This window comes from Ornithorhynchus anatinus, chromosome 13 (genome assembly GCF_004115215.2).
Source record: "Ornithorhynchus anatinus isolate Pmale09 chromosome 13, mOrnAna1.pri.v4, whole genome shotgun sequence".
NCBI lineage: Eukaryota > Metazoa > Chordata > Mammalia > Monotremata > Ornithorhynchidae > Ornithorhynchus > Ornithorhynchus anatinus.
Window position 1 is genome coordinate 37,399,009 of NC_041740.1, and position 16,264 is coordinate 37,415,272.

A 16,264-nucleotide genomic window follows, 5' to 3' on the forward strand; every position below is an offset into this window, starting at 1 on the left:
CCCAGTCTGGAGGGAGGGCCGGTCAGCTGCAGTTCTTGGGTCACGCTCCGTGTGGGGTAGGAAAATGGGTTGTGTGTTGTTGGAGGGTGTCTGCTGCGTGTCTGTGGGTCCGGGTTAGGAGAATCCACGCACCGCTGAGAGGGCACGCTCTGCCCCCTTCGCCGGGGAGGACTGGACAGAAAGAGGCGGCTCCCTTCCCGCTTTGGGCCGGGGTACCACCAGGTCTTCACCCACCACAGAATTGACCGACTGGGCCTCGGGCCACAGGTCAAGGAGCTAACACTGAGGACCACCCTTGCTGTAGAGCAGGGTCCCTTGGCAGCCGGGAGGTGGAGTGAGGGATCTTTTTCCCCCACTGGTGCTCGCTAGGGGCAGGCACAGCACCATCCCAGTGAAGACAGGCTACTAGCCCGGGGCCCGTTGAGTTCTCCCTGCTTTGGCCCCTCTTGTTGCCCAGACCGTGTCTAGATTCCGTGACTGCACGTTGGCCCCCCGGTATAGGAGGTGGCACCAGGCCTCGGGAGCCTACCTAGTGCCCCTCCGACTGCCGTCGAGTTACCACCTGGCCTACATTCGCCGTGCCGCCTCCGTGCTCCCTGTCTTTCGTAACCGGGGTCAGAGGGTGGATGCGTGGGAAGGGCGATCCCCCAGATCTGTCCCGCCAGGTGCCAAGCGAAACAAATAACTTAGCTAGGCCGCAGCATTGGCATTTTGCGGTAAGAAGTTTTGCAGTTCATTTGACGAGCTCTGGGTTCGCCTCGTTAACCAGCACTTTCATTATGAAAAGCGGCTCCCCACGGATCTCAGCACAGATCGAGGTGCCTGGGGTCCACCCTACGGTGGAAATGGGTACCCACTGCAGAAGCCCCTTCCCACGCCGTTGCTGACCGTGGCTTACGTGGGTCAATTCCCCATCGCCGAAGGCTTGATTTTTGTCACCGTCCTTCTTGCCAGTGGTTTATCAAATCCAGTGTCCACCGGCACCTTGGGACCTGGCTGGATCGGGCCGCGACGTAACTAGCTATTTCGGGTTCCCGAGGGGTTGGACCACGGTCAGCTCTCTCAGTTAGACCCCTCCGCCAGAGGGGAGGCCGAACAAGGACTTCCGGTCGGGGTCTTGGGAAGGAAACCCTGGCGATCAGGTGCAGAGCCAGTCTCTGGGCCCACCTGACTCCCCTGTTCTCATCAGCTCATCCGTCCCCGGCGCTGGGAGTCTCAGGCTTCACCACGGCGGTGTAGTGTCTGTCTGTGGGACGAGGCGGGACCTGCAACGGCCCGTGTGACCCGGGAGTGAGAAGGATGGCTTGCAAACCCCCTCCGAGAACAGGGGCTCAAGGGCCCCGGGGAAGAGGCGGAGGCCAAGCGGCCCAGCCCGTTGGAATGTTGATTTGGGTCTGTCATTGCCTTTTGGCAAGTGAGTTCCGGAGATCGGCAGAAGCAACGAGACCCTCTGGGCCCCTCAGCCGGTCGGGCAAGAGGACCAGCCAGGGGTCGGGCTCCCCACTGGGCAGGCCGAGGGTAAAGGAGGTTCTGTTTCAGATGTCCTGATGAGTTGAAGGAATGGAGTCAGATCTGGGGGCTTGGGGAAGGATTGGGCGTGCTGGAAAGCCCTCCTTCTGTCTCTTTCAGCCTGGGCCCCCACTAGAGACAGAAATATAGAAAGGGCCCTCTTCTTCCATCCTTGTGCTCTCTAAGACTCACTTGGTATTTGCTTAGCAAGCCCCAGTACCCACAGTCCTCCTGGCTGGACACCAATAGCTTCCTTCCAGCAGATTCCACCCCCTAGGAAACCCTCTGAAGGCACCATCTGGAGAAGAGGTCTCTTCTTCGGTATTTCCCAGAACGTACCCCCGGGGGGTGACAGTCAACAGGCGCACCTCCAGAATGCCCCGGTCAAAGCGAACCAAAATCTGCACACCTCGCTACATCTCTGAGACGCGGCAGATCACCGGGCCCATGAGAAACACAGAAGTCAGCAGACTCTGCCTGCCCACGGGGGTCAGGACGGAGGCGACTGGTCATGGCAATATTGGCAGTGTTTGGCAATATTCAGATAGGTAGCGTCTTTGGTTACGTACCTCCGTGCTGGTGAGTTCTAGACCCCCTTTCCCGCCTCTTATGGCGTGAAGTCCACATATGAAGAGATACGCACTCGCTATCCCTTGCCGTTCCTCCGACTCTCACTCTCTGTGCCTGTCGCATACTGTGTCTCGTATTTCTCGGGGAGGACGAGGGGGGCTTGGGGCGGAAGGTATTTGGTCCAATAACTGTCTCTTCACCAATTCCTTGTTGTAGACTATTGGGGAGAGTCTTATTACAGTGACCTCATCGACTTGCACCTGGGTGGTATGTATAGAAGCAGCGGCTGCTGCTGGACTAACCCTGCCGGAACCCCTCCCCCTCCCACCCGCCCGCTCTTCCTATCCCCCGCTCACAACCAACAAGAAGAAATAAGCCTTATAACCAATTGGCAAAAGCTCAGCCTTTTCCAGCTTAGTTGGGGGCATCGCCGTAGGCACCGGCCCCCGCTCCCCCGAGAAAGGCTCGGCAGTGAGATTTCTTACACCGCCCAGGAGAGCCCGCACGGCCTAGGGGAAAGAGCCTGCGTCTGGAAGCCCGGAGTCTGGGGTTCGAGTTCCGGCTCTGCCCGGCCCTGTGCCGGACTCTGGGCGAGTGATGTAATCTCTCTGGGGCTCATTTGGAAAATGGGGATGACAGTGCCTGCCTCCCCTTAGCTCTGGTGGGACAGCGGACGGAGAAGTTGAACTAGTGGTTAGACGGAAGCTTTGGGAGAAGCGGAAGCCCCCCTGAAAATTCAAAGGGTTTGTCTCCTGCCCCTTTGGTCTGGCAGCCTGGTCCCTGCACTGTTCTGCTCATAAGTTGAGATGCCAGCTCCCCACCTGGCAGACCTCCTCTCCCCAAGGCAGCTCACCGAGGAAGGGATCGACTGGATCCCGGACCTCACGTCTCAGCCCCTTTCGGCCCTGAGGCTGTTTTCGTTTCCCCCACTCCGGGGGAATCTCCGGAGACCTGTTGATCTATCCCAGAGAGGGGCTGGAGGGAAGCCCAGACCGGGGATTTAGGGGTGGGCTTGGTGGCCCTGCAGAGGACATTTTATTGGGCTTGAAGGCTGAAGCAGTGTGGCCCTTACTGGTGGCCCTAGCTAGGCAGGGAGTCTGGGGTGCGCTTTCCTTTCAGAGGAGAAGTGGATAAGTCCCAGGGACTTTTTCCACACCCTATTCCTCCTGGAAACTCTGACTGTGGTCCTCTGGAATGCTGCCATTAGGCCTGCCCAGTGGGCAGTGCCAACTGGACTTCCTGGACTTGCTCAGAGCCCTACCTCGCAACTCATTCTCTGGAGAGGTCTAGCTCTGAGTTGGAGAGGACTGAAGGGTCAGATGAGAAGGGTTCTGTTCTTCCAACTAGCCTCCTGTTCTTTCTCTGCCCCTCTTTCTCCATCTTTCTCTCTATCTCTCTCTCCTGCTGAGGACCCAACTTTGTCTAAAAAAAAACAATTTGGGATTTATTTTATCCTTCTCTACCAGTAGTGCCCTTCATCCACTCGATGGTATGCATTGTCTTGATTTCCAGGTCCCTAGTTCCAAATTGCACAACAAACAGTGCAGCCCTCCAGGCTGCTGGGCCCTTTGGCTCTCCAGATCCTGTTCTGCCTGAGGCACCCTGCGTGCTCCTAGACGCGGAAGCTGTAAAAGGGCTGATGCTGAGCTCCTAGTTAACAGTTCCCTCCCCTTCTCTAATGGCCTCCGTTATTCCTGTGAACCTCCTTCACCTCCTCCACCACCACCACCACCTCCTCCTCCTAACATCTCCTGAAGGGCCATTGACTTAGAATCGGTGGATTAAAAAAAAACGGATTTTAAAATTCCTTCCGAGGACCCCAGGGAACGGGCCTCTCCGATCCTGCACGTCTCCCCCGCCTGGGTCGGAGCATCTGTCCGGTGGGCTGTCCTGCCGGCCCGCCGGCCACTTCCCTCTCTGACACTTGGACCCCGGCCCGAAGCAGGTCGGGTCCGTGTTGGCAACCCTGCCACGAGAAATGCGAACCCACCGTTTTTAACATCGATTTCAAGGTTCATGGAGCCCATTCGTGTAATCCTCTGAACCGCCGGAACCGACCCAGCCTCCCTTACCCTCCAAGCCCCTCACCGCTTCCCTTTCCGTAAGTCCGGGGTCCTTCCCAAATGTGTGTCTGTTGCCGAGTTTCACCTCCGCCCGCCCCCGACCCCGTCGCTGGTTTGTTGTCTTTGTTGGGAGAGTGCTGGGGCCCTGCCACCGAGCTGCAGAAGAGCCTTTGGAAATGACAGGGGAGGCCTGTCTGCCCTTCTAGAGCTCAGTGGTCTCCAACCTGCTCCCCACAAGCCCCCTCTGGACTCTAGCCTGAACCGTCCAAACATCCCGGTCGGTGCCTGGACCCCGTAGACTGGCCAGAAAGCTCAGAATCCCCTGCGCCGTTACCTCAGACTTTTCCTCCCCATTTTGGACATCTTCTCCCCGGAGAGGCTGAACTCTGAAATGTCCAGGGGGACCCGAGAGCCAGGAAGCTCCTCTCAGTCAACCAATAATATTCACTGTCCTTTTCTTGCAGAAGCTCCCGGGCTCTCTCAGGGCTCTTTCAGGGTGCTCCAGGCCCGGGGTGAGGTCAGCACTCCCGCTCCTCCTTCATCCCCTTAAACACCTCTTATCTGATCTTGATAGACTTACCAAAACACACCCAACTCTTCCCCTCCCCTCCAAAAGCACCGTTGGCGTCGAGGCTTTGGGATTTTGACTGAAAACAACCACCCGGACATCTCTTTCTTACCATACAAACCGGTGAGTCAGAGAGGCCACTCACAAATAGCACAGTGGCTGCAGGATGGAAGTAGTCGATGCCGCCCACGGCCTCCCCTCCCTTTCTCCCGAGTGAGGCTTCATCTCTTGGCCTGGCACTCAGTGAGTCTTGCTTCCCCCAACTGTGAGGCTCAGCGTCACTCGCCGTCTCCTCCCCACATCTGGCCCCAGCCCCCCGATTGGTCCAGTTGGGAATCAGGCTAGTTTGGGAAACGCCCCTAAAGGCTAGCAGATGGTTTTCTTCCATTGTTGTTGGTGAGCCCAGCTGGGGACCTGCCGCCATGCAGCGAGCCTGGCCCCGAGGCTGCCTGCTTCCTCTTCCCTCCCCGCCCCCAGCACCCTTCTGCCCCGCTCGCCTCCCCCTCCGCGATGGCACGTCTCGGCTTCCCCCCTCGGCCTCGGTGCTGGCCGTGCTGTGCCCAGGGACCTGGGCACTCGGGAAGATTCCACAACCATCCCAGGACTCATTTTGCATGAAGTTTGCATTTTCCGACCCGTCTTCCACCCCTCCCCCGACCCCCGCCGGAGATCGCGGCTCTGTACCGTTGATGGTTGAGTGTCTGAAACACTAGTGGGGTGAAACGCCCCTGTCCTAGCCCCAGTATCCATTATCGCCTGGGTGAGCATGTCCGGGAACCTCTGTTAAGAAGACGCTCTTGATTTCACAGTGCTATCACAAACATCCTGCTAGAGCACCTTTGTCTTTCTGGGGGCTATGGAGTTGGGTCTGAGACACTCCTCCCACACACCTAGTACAAAGAAAGCCGCTCTCACAGTTAGGAGTGTGGACTTGGAACCGGTAGGCAGGCGGCTCCCTCTCTGGAGAGGCAGAACGATCAGACGCAGCATATAGGTCAGCACAAAGTGCTTCCAGGTCTGCGAAGGCCAAAGAGAAAAGTAAACGGACTCAACGCTTGGAGAAGCAGCGTGGCCTAGTGGAAAGTACCAGGGCTTGGGAGCCAGAGGCTCTGGCTCTGCCAGTTGCCTGCTGTGTGACCTTGGGCAAGTCACTTAACTGCTCTGGGCCTCGTTTTCCTCAACCGTAAAACGTTCTCCCTCCTACTTAGGCTCTGAGCCCCAGGTGTTATAGGAACGGTGTCTGACCTGGTAAACTGTATCTGTCCCGGCGCTTAGAACAGTGCTTGACAGATAGTAAATGCGTAACATACCATACCAAAAAACAAAACACTGCCAGCTCCTGGCCCACCAGAAGTTGTTTCCGACCCCTGGAATATCTGCAGGATGGGTGGAATGGATGGAGTTTGGGTTTTTAGAGCTTGGGCTTTGGATGGCGGGGTCGGGGGTGAGGGTGCCGGGACTCAGTCTTCCGTGATTTGCGATGGAACGTTACCTCTCTGCTATCGAAAGGCTGTGATGCTTTTCGATCAGATCTTTGGGTCTCTCCAAACCTACGTGCTATTATTAGCTCTAGCAAAATCTCCCGGGATCCTCCTTGGTAAAAAGAAGTGGGAGTCGGGCGGGGTCTTGTCTCCAGTAGCTGAGGCCTTGGGAATACGCCAACTCGGATTGTTCTGGGAGAGAGCGGAGTGAGAACCTCAAGGCTTGTTTTGTCAACCCACTGTGTTTATCGAGCGTCTGCCGTGGGCAGAGTGCTGCACTGAGCGTTTGAGAGAGTTTGGTGGCGGTAGATGGCATGCTCCCTGTCCTCCTGGAGTTTGGTCTATCGTCTGTCTCGCCCTCTAAACTTTCAGCCTCTTGTGGCCGGGGAATGCGTCTGTAAACCCTGTCCTCTCCCAAGAGCTTAGTGCGGTAAGCACTAAGTAAGCGCTCCGTAAATACTGTTAATCGATCGAGGATTTGGAGTGAGGCTGCTGGTGTTTTGTTGGAATTCTTGAGCCGGGGGAGCTCAAAAACCGGAATGGGGTCGGGATGTCTGGGGTTGAGAAGCAGCGTAGGACGGCGGCCTGGCCGGAGGACTGGGTACGAGGGTCTGGAAGTTGTAGCAGAGCCGGACGGGACGGGCCCGAGGCTGCGGAGGGCAAGGTGGACACGGCGGGTGTGGGCGGGGGAAGCGGGGATGCCAGAGAAAAGCGTGCCGTGAACGTTGAAGGAGCAGAGGGGCTCTGAGAAACATCAGCTGGGATTTGCCAAAAAGGCACAAAACTGACAGAGGGGAAAGAGGTGCCTGTCGTCTGCCGGGAGGGGCATTGAACAAACAGCTGTGCCGCTCGGACTTCTCCAGAAGAGCCGCGCGGCCCCTGGCGTCTCCAGTGGAGCCGGGCCACTCCGGCACCTCCAGAAAAGGAGCCCAGCCCATTCTTGGGGTTGGTGCTGTGTGGAGAGATGGGAAACGTGCTTAACTGTTGCCACAGCTGCTGACGTGCCTTGGGCACGTTTCCACCTCACCCTTGGCCCTCAAGGCTCCTTACACCAACACCCACCTCTTTGCCTTTCTCTGTGTTCCCCTCCTCTTTGCCTCTTTGCACCCTGGTTCCTGTGGCCTCCTCCAAGCACCCCCGCCGCCCCCGAGTTCCCGACACGCGGTCCCCCTCTGCATCTCAGGGATCCGTAGCTCTCCGAGCATTCCCAACAGTTCCTCCCCGATGTTAGCTCATCCCCGGTTCTACGGTTCCAAAATTCCTCCCCCAGTGAACTTTGCCAAAAGTTTGGGTTCTCTTCCCTTTGCCTCATTTCCGGGATGTGAAATGAACGGTGGATTCCCGGAGGCCTGAGAAAGCCCACAGATGCCTTGGTCCTGCTGACAAGGCTGTGAATCAACACGTGAACTGGCAGTGGCCTGGGTGTCCATAGGGAATTGACGGATGAGTTCTTTGCGTTGGGTTGACCTGGTCACCCTCTGGGATGCATCCCATCCTGGGGGGAGGCGCGACGGGGTCTAGAGAATAGAGCCCGGGCTTGGGAGTCAGAACACCTGGGTTCTAATCCTAGCTCCTCCACTTGTTTGCTGTGAGACCTGGGGCGAGTCACGTAACTTCTCTGGGCTTCAGTTCCCTTATCTGCAAAATGGGCATGCAATACCAGTTCTCCTTCCCACTTAGACTGTGAGCCCCATGTGGGACCTGATTAGCTGGTATTTACCCCAGCGCTTAGTACAGTGTTTGGTGCATAGTAAGAGCTTAACAAGTACCACAATCATTATTAATATTATCGTCATTAATAGCAGTAAACATGGAAAGGACCGAGCTCAGACAGGAGCCGCTGAGTTTTTTATCCACTTCAGCGTGAGTTTCTCGGGCTCTGAGCCGCAGGACGAATGGTGTCCTCAAGCCAAAGAGGAAGGCGAGAGAAAGCAGTGGGAAGTACAGGAACCCTCTTCTCCGGAGTGCCGGGGATACGGCCTTTCCAAAATCCCCTTTCCCCTCAGAGGCTTCCGATCCCGATCTGCACACAGGCTCAAACCCCCTGCCTTCTCTCGGAGGCTCACAGCGAAGCGCAACCCTAGGCCGTCGATCTGTCGGATTTGTTGAGCGCCAACTCTGTGCCCGGCCCTGTACTAAGCACGTGGAAGAGTACACAGAGATAGACACGATCCCTGCCTTCGAGGAACTTCCAGTCCAGTGGGCACGCAGGGATGGAATCCGGCATCCCACCGGTGGTGGTTCAGCAGAGAAACTCGATCCCGGGGAGCCAGCACCGGTCGGCCGGCCTGAAGGGGAGGGTCTCTCGAGGGATGAGTTCAGGTCCCCACTGCAGCTCCAGCCGGCCTCTGCTGCTCACGTTAAATGAGGCCAGATAGTCTCTCTGGAGGCGAACGGGCATCCGCCCAAGCCGGGGCCGCCCCCTGCAGCCTGGCGTAGCTGCGGGTGACCGTGAAAAGCCAAGCAGGATTGGGGGAGCCAGCAGGAGCCTGGGCCAAACTTTGCTGGTTTAAAAAAAGTTGCTTTGTTCCAACTGTTATAGCTAAAAATATTTGAGTGAAATCCAGCTCTAATAATATCCCTAACTTCTTCTATAGTTCTGACATATCTGACCATCTTTTTCCTTTTACATACTAGATTGTTCAGGTCAAAGTTTATGGGGCATTCAGATCAGTCACCATCGCCATTCCATTTTTAGCAAGACAATAAGTAAGCAATTCTGGTGCCAGTTCTAAGCACATATTCATTCAGTCAGTCACTAGTATTTATTGAGCACTTACTATGTGCAGAGCACTGCACTAAGCACTTGGAATGTACAATTCGGCAACAGATGGAGACCGTCCCTGCCCAGCGACGGGCTCACAGTCTAAACAGGGGAGACAGACAGCAGAGCAAAAGAGAACAAAACAAAAACAAGACAAAAGTGTCAAGATAAATAGAATCAAGGAGATGTACACCTCATTAACAATATAAATAGGGTAATAAATAATATATACAAATGAGCACAGTGCTCAGGGGAAGGGGGACGAGCGGGGACGGGGAGCTCAGTCTGGGAAGGCCTGCTGGAGGAGGTGAGCTCTCGGTAGGGCTTTGAAGAGGGGAAGAGAGTTAGTTTGGCGGTTGTGAGGAGGGAGGGCATTCCAGGACAGCGGTAGGACGTGGGCCAGGAGTCAACATATGAAATCTCCTTCTTGGTGAGAAGTTTAAGCTTTAAAGTTTGAAGTTTTAAAAGGACATGTTTCGTCCTGTTTGGAAACATCCTTAACTGAATGTCCCTATTACTGGTCCTTTGGTGCAGTTAGTTGTCCAGTATCTCTCCTGTACATTGACCTATTGTCATTTAGATTGATGTACACTCTGGGAGAGGCGATTCATGTTTTTAAAAATCTGATTGAAAGAAGCTTAAAGTTTACACCCGCGAAGCTGCATTTCAGAAAACTCAAAATAGAGGGCAGCAGAGAAAATCCAAGTGGTTTTTTATTGTTATTTTGCAATTTGATTATCCTTTGCCTGTTGAATTCCTAGCTAACTGCTCGTTTCAAGTTAGCAAGAAAAAGTAAATAAGAATGTGTAGAATAGAAATAGTGGAGTTGAAATGACATGTTTTTCCATGCCCTCCTGCCTCTCACCTGGAATGCCCTCCTTCCTCATATCCGACAATTACTCTACCCCTCGCTCCCTCCCCGCCCTGTTCGAAGCCTTACTGAAGGCACAACTCCTGCGAGAGGCCTTACTCTAAGGCCTCCTTTCCTCTTCTCCCACTCCCTTGTAAGTCGCCCTGACTGGCTCCCTTTATTCATCCCCTCTCCCAGCCCCACAGCACTTATGTACATATCTGTAATTTATATTAATGTCTGTCTTCCCCTTTAGTCTGTAAAATCGTGGGCAGGGAACGAGTCTGTTATATTATACTCTCCCAAATGCTTAGTGTGGTGTTCTGCACACAATAAGCGCTCAGTAATTAGGATTGACTGCCATCACAAGTTCTGTTACTACATAGTAGGTCACTGTGGGCAGGGAACGGACCGCTAACCGTTTCACTGTATTCTCCCGAGCTTGTAGTACAGTGCTTGGGACATAGAGCTCAATAAATACCATCGATTGATAGCATACTCCTTTCATTTGCAGACACATCACCGATGATGAGTCTGATTTCGTGAGCGTAAGCCTCTACCAGGGAAACTTTCTTGCCCACACTTTCCATGAAAATACAGTACTCTGTCTCTTCTGGCCCCTCTCCACTCGGGGAAAGCATTGTTAAAACACCAGTGGCTAAGTGGGGAACAGGACACGTACTTGAGTTGTTTTCAGTAGCGGTGATGATTTCCACTGAACCACCCAAATGGCGGCCTCCAGGGTAGACATGCTCAGGGTCAGAAAGGGAAAGGTTTCCTGGCGGGGCCACCCGGCTGCTCAAGCCCCTTTTCTCCGGCCGTTCGGGTCTCAAGGTCTCGTTCCCGTCTCTCCCTCGGTCGGGCAGAGCGGGTGGCCGCGGCTCCGGCGTGTCCTCTGGCCCGTCGGCGTCTTCTCTGTGTGCTGTGGTTCTGTGATGGTCCCTTGCTCGTCGCCGTGCCTCCCCGGGGCACCTCCCCGCGCCGTCCCAGGCTTTGACCTCGCTTGGTGATGTTGCTGCTGGTATTTAGCGCGCCCCGTCAGTCTGCCTCCCTCTTCCAGCCCCGCAGCCCGAGGGCCGACTGGCAGGGCCTACCCTCAGGTGGGGTGGTCGGCCCCCACCCGTGGGACAGCTGCAGTGGGAGGGGGAACTGGTGGGGGCCCTGCCCTGGGACCCTCAGGGAAACACTGGGATTGTCTGGGGGAGGTTTGCATATACGTTTCTCCGGGTCCATCCTGGCCCAGGTTCTCTGCCGGCTCGGGGCGGTGCCGATGACAGAGCCCCAGAAACCAGACGGAAGGCCCGGGCCAATGTCCTCTTTCCCCGCGTCGGGATGGCACCTTTCCCCTCGAGCCTTGGCCCCAGAATCCCTCCAGATCTGATGTTAATAGCTCGTCCTTTCCCAAAGCTCACTGCCTCGAGACCTCTCTCCCGCATGCGGATTTGGCCGGTTTGACGGTTCCTCTGCCGGTCTCCCCCGCCCCGACCCCAGGCTCAAAACTAGCCCCGTGGGATCCCAGATCCCCACACCTGGGCCAGCTGCGAGCTCCCACTCTGCAGCATTTTCCATCAGGGTCTCGGGGGCCAGCGGACAGCAAACTCCCTCCCCCTCCTCTGGAGGTGCCTTGGGTCCGCGTTGCGCCGTGAGGGTCCTCCACCTCCCCTCACGAGCCGAACGGGACCCCGGCTCGCCCGTAGACTCGTCTCCCTCGTTCCCCGCTTCTCCATTTCTCGTATTTTTTTCTTTCCTTTCTTCTCGTCGTTTCTTTCTTTCTCACTCTTACGCTTTTTGTCCTTTGCTTGTCTTTTATTTCACCTTTACCCTCCTCTCCACTTCCAAATTCCTCCTCCTCTTCCTCTGCCTCCCCTCCCTCCCTCCCTCCCCCGTCCCTTCCGCCCCCTCCTCGTTCGGTCCTTTGGAAGTGGAGCCCAGTGGCGGGACACCACGGCGTAGACCTCTCTCCTTCTGCCCTTGCTGTGTTCACGAAGGTAACGTAACCTCCGCCATCCCATCCCCCGGCCACCGGGGGTGGGCGCGGCACTAGCCCACTAGTGACCCCCGCGCCCGGGCCGGCCCCTCCGCCTGGAGTCCGGCGCCGGCCCCGAGGCAGCGTCAGTGGAGGCCCGGTGATCCTTCAGCTGCTTCAGGTGGGGACCTGGGGTGGGGGAAGGGAGTGGGGGCTGAGACCCTGACCCGTGCCGAAGACCCTGGCACCCCTGGGGATGGGGAGGGGGGCCACCAGCCGTGAGAGGAGGAGGCCCTGGCGTCCCCCCCCAGCCCCCTTGACCCCCACCGTTTGCGGGCACGGGAGAAGAATCCCGTGTCCTTACAGAGGCCCGTGTGGATAATTTACGAGCCGAAGCACCCCCGAAAACCAACCCACAACCCCCCCACCCGAATACCTCCCGTGTCCCCTGTCTCGCTCGGTGTGTTTTTGACGCTGTCCAGTTTGGAGTCTGTCGTGGTGGTGAAGTTGTCGTTGCAAAGGCATGTGGGAAGGGGTCGGGCGGTGTGATTCCCCACTAACCCTCGCTGACCTCTCACTCGTGGCTCTCACGTGGCTGTCATTCTCCTGCTCCTCCTCCCCCGTTCATTGGCCTCTCCCAGAGATGGCACCCGGTGCTCTCTGGGGCACCCCCTTCTCTCTTCACGGGGTGCTGGGTGGGGGTGGGGGGCTGGGGCGTACGGAGCGATCTCCCCCAGGGTCCTCATGACTCCGTGCCACTGGACAGCTTGCATGCCTGAGGCCCCTAACCGCGCGGACACTTTGGGCGGAGGGACCGTCCTGGCCGAGCAAGGGGCCGGGTGGGTGGAGACAAGCCGGAGAATCCAGGCTATCTCCCCCCCCGCCCCCGCCACCCCACTGGCCAGGTTGGGGGCTTTGGGCCCCCAGGGCAGGAAGCGAGGTTAGAGCCGGACTGCCAGCACCATGCGGGCTGGCCCAGACGGGAACGCTCACCCGAAGCGTACCGCCCACGGACGGAGAAGCCCGGATGTCCCCCTCTCTGGGGTCGCGGGGCCGAGCACGATGGCCTAGGGAAGGCGAGCAGCAGATAGAGCGCGGTGAAAAGGGCTCGAGAGCTTCCCGAAAGCCCGCCCCGGGCAAAGATGGCTGACTTTTTTAGCAGAGGTAGTAGCCAGCCAAGCAGACCGTGGGAAAGGACTCTCAGGGGTCGCCCAGGCCAGCCTCCTGCCTCTGACGGGGCTACGCCCGAACCGATTCTCTCCTGCCTCAACGACCTCCAGAGAAGTCTACCGCCTCTCCCCACCCACACCTCAGCGCCCTCAGACACTCACTCATTCCAGAGTTTACCAGGCGTCTTGTCGGGAAGTTCTCTGCTACCGCTCTTTAAGCCTGAGGAAGCCGGTGCCACTCTCCAGGACTCAGTGGCTTCGAATCGGACCGTTAGGCACAGCTCTGCCGTCCGCCGCTGCTCCTCCGCCTCTTGCGAGAGGGCCGCCGGGGTGGGGGCGGGCGGCTCCGGAATCGGCGCGGGCCGGCCAGGGGCCTGGCCGATTGCCGTCGTCAGACGGATCCCGTGTGATTCTAGAAAGCCGGTCTAGAACGAGCTGCGGGGAAGCGGTGCCTGGCCAGCACGGGAACGGGGCAGGGCCGGTCAGCGGTTCGGATGCGGCACCGAGGCGAAGCCGTCACCACGGGCCGGAGATCCGGCGGGGAAGGGAGGCGGGGCCGGGGTTCCTGGGGTGGCCCTCACCCGGGCGATTCCGCGGAGGGCCGGTCCGTGGGGGAGGCGGGGGTGGGCAGGCAGGCAGACGGGAGTGAGTCCCTTCTCCGGGCCTCGTGGGTGGTGCCGGGGGCTGCCGCGGTTCCGTGCCCCTCCCCGCGCGCTCCAGGCGGACGTAGCCGACCTGGCTCGGGAGTGCCCCGGCAGCATCCCGTGCCCTGCTTCCTTTGCACATTGACCCCCGTGTCGTTGCCCCCCCCGGAGAGGACGGCGGCCCCGACCAGGGGGTGACCCGGGCGTCTCTCTCGGCAGGCATGGGCAAGAAGGATGACCCCAAGCTGATGCAGGAGTGGTTCAAGCTGGTGCAGGAGAAGAACGCTTTGGTGCGCTACGAGTCAGAGCTGATGATATTGTGAGTGGCGGCCGGGGGTCGGGCTCTGGGCCGGGCCCGGTGGGAGACTCCCTGCCCGTCACCGTGGGGCCGCCGAGATCGGGGGAGGCCCGACCCTTTCCTGAGGTTTTTCTCTGTGTTTCAGCGCCCGGGAGTTGGAGCTGGAAGACCGGCAGAGCCGGTTACAGCAGCTGCTGCGGGAGCGGATGGCCGTGGAAGGTAAAGGCGGAACGTGGGGCAGGGGGCTGGCCGGGCGGGGGTGGGGGGAGGACGGCCACCTCTCCGTAGGCCTCCCGCCCCCAGCATCTTTGCCTCCCTCCCCAGACCACCTGAAAACGGCCGAGGAGCTGTCGGAGGAGAAGCGGATCCTGAACGAGATGCTGGAGGTGGTGGAGCAGAGGGACTCCTTGGTGGCCCTGCTGGAGGAGCAGCGCCTGCGGGAGAAGGAGGAGGACAAGGACCTGGAGGCCGTCATGCTGTCCAAGGGCTTCAATCTGAACTGGTCCTGAGGGCCCAAACTCGCCAGGGTGGCCTCGGTGGCCGCCGGGCCCGGACTGGGTCGGCCCCGACGGCCCGGATTGAGAATCTGAAGGAAACCCCCCTCGGGGGCCGGGAGCTCCAAGTCCCCCGGCCAGAAGACCCGAAGCGTGGCCGCCTGACCCGCGGCCCCGGGCACAGCGGGCCGGAGGGCGGGGGGAGCCGAGGGCGAGGTGCCGAGGATCGGGGAAAGCCTCACCCCTGCTGGGTTGGCGGTGGCTGGGCTTCCTCCGCTCTCCTTTTGGAAGGAGAAGAGAAGACGCTGCTGAAACCCCGGCGGCCAGAGTCGGCCTCCCGAGGGGCGGCCCGGGACCCTGGGGACGCCCGGGCAGGGGCGGGGAGCCCTGCCCGTTTTCTTCCTCCAGCCCCACCAAAGAAACCCCACTTGGGACACCAGTGGTCCTGGCCTGTGGCCCATCTGCCAGTCGGTCAAGAGCAGAGAGCCGGGAGGATCTCTCCCCGTGGGAGCCCCCTAGTTGGCTGTGCCCCCGAGCGGGAAGAGGAGGGGCCGGGACACCGCCCCCCACCGTCCCCACCCCCGCAATGGTTGGAGGCCGCAAAGCCTCCGTGGTTGCGGCCCTGGGCCCGTGGATGTCTGGGTTTGCTGCCGTTGGACGTTGCGACCCTGCCGACACTCGAAGGTGCCACCCTGGGAGGAGGGGGAGGGGGCCCGGGTTTCCAGGGCAGGACCGGTGTCGCCCCGGACGGGCCAGTCGCCGGCGAACCGTCCTCCAGTGCTTTCGAGGGCAGGCGGGAGGGCCGGCGTGGGGCCGGGGGGCGGGCGGGGGGATGTGTTTTCTCTGACGTCTCTTTTTTTCCCCCCTGTGTTTGCACATTGAAAACGAAGCGGGCCGGGGTTGCCCGCTCCCTTCGTCACTTTGGACCCTTTTCGTCAATTAACTTATTTTTTTAATACTTGAAAAGGAGCGAGTTCACTTTTGTATCTTCGTATGCCAAACGGGCCCCAGGGTGGCCACCCTCCCCGAGACCGGCCCGGCCACCGGAGACGGGGCCCTGACTCCCACGCCTGTTTGTTCGCTGAGCACATGCGATGTCCCTGCCCCGTTAGCACTGGCTGGGTCGGGGCAGGGTCCCGTCCCCCACCCCTGCCAGGCCCTGCCCCGGCCTCCTCCTCCTTCCTTCCTCCCACCCATTTTCTCCCCTTCCTCCTCAGTCATCGATCAATCAATCAGCGGCATTTATTGAACACTCACTGGGTGCAGAGCACTGTACTGAGCTTTTGGAAGAGTACAATCTAACGGAATCGATAGACACGATCCCTCCCCAAGGAACTTATCTTCCTCCTCTTTTCCTTCCGACCCCCTCCCTCCCCCCACCCACATCTCATCAACCTCCCCGTCTTTCCCTTCTGCCCGAGACTCTCAGACCTCTAACGGACACATCGCGGAAGGCATTTTGCTGTCCTTCAAGCTCCAGAGCCCAAATCGGGCCATCAGGCGGGAGGGGTCCATCGGGCCCGGCACGAAGCCGGCTTCTGAGACCCGGCTTCCCTCGGCTTCATTTCCCGGGCTCCGGGGTGGCAACCTCAGAGCCAGAAGCAGGGGTGGGAGCGGCTGAGAGATGGACCGCTAGGCCGGGACAGCTCTGGGGCCCCCTCGGCCCGCTCGTTCACAGCTACCCAGCAATACTCGGAATTTGGCCCTCCTTGAGGTGCCCCCGAGGCCCCGGGGCAGGGGTGAACCTCGCTTCCCGGGGCGGCGGGAGTCTTCCCAGAAAGAGCCCGAGCCCCCTCCGGCAACGGGTTAAATGTGCGACACGGGGGCTCCGGCAACTCGGCCTCCGTCGGTTTGCCCCGAGAGGGCGGCTCCTCGCCACGCCGGGGGC

General features: G+C 59.0%; 1 protein-coding gene across 19 annotated transcripts in view; it reads left to right on the forward strand.

The window, feature by feature from the left end:
- MICAL3 (microtubule associated monooxygenase, calponin and LIM domain containing 3) overlaps window positions 1-15,342 on the forward strand; it is a 118,324-nt gene extending 102,982 nt beyond the window's left edge. For 13 of the 19 annotated variants that reach the window (XM_029077690.2, XM_029077694.2, XM_029077695.2 and 10 more), the window contains 5 exons: window positions 2,296-2,346; window positions 11,728-11,793; window positions 13,804-13,903; window positions 14,028-14,101; window positions 14,207-15,342. In XM_029077690.2, coding sequence (XP_028933523.1) covers window positions 2,296-2,346; window positions 11,728-11,793; window positions 13,804-13,903; window positions 14,028-14,101; window positions 14,207-14,391 — 476 coding nt within the window. In that variant the 3' untranslated portion in view covers window positions 14,392-15,342. The remainder of the gene's footprint in view (window positions 1-2,295; window positions 2,347-11,727; window positions 11,794-13,803; window positions 13,904-14,027; window positions 14,102-14,206) is intronic. The other 6 variants (XM_029077703.2, XM_029077704.2, XM_029077709.2 and 3 more) reach the window with 3 other exon arrangements.
- Window positions 15,343-16,264: the final 922 nt, after the last annotated feature.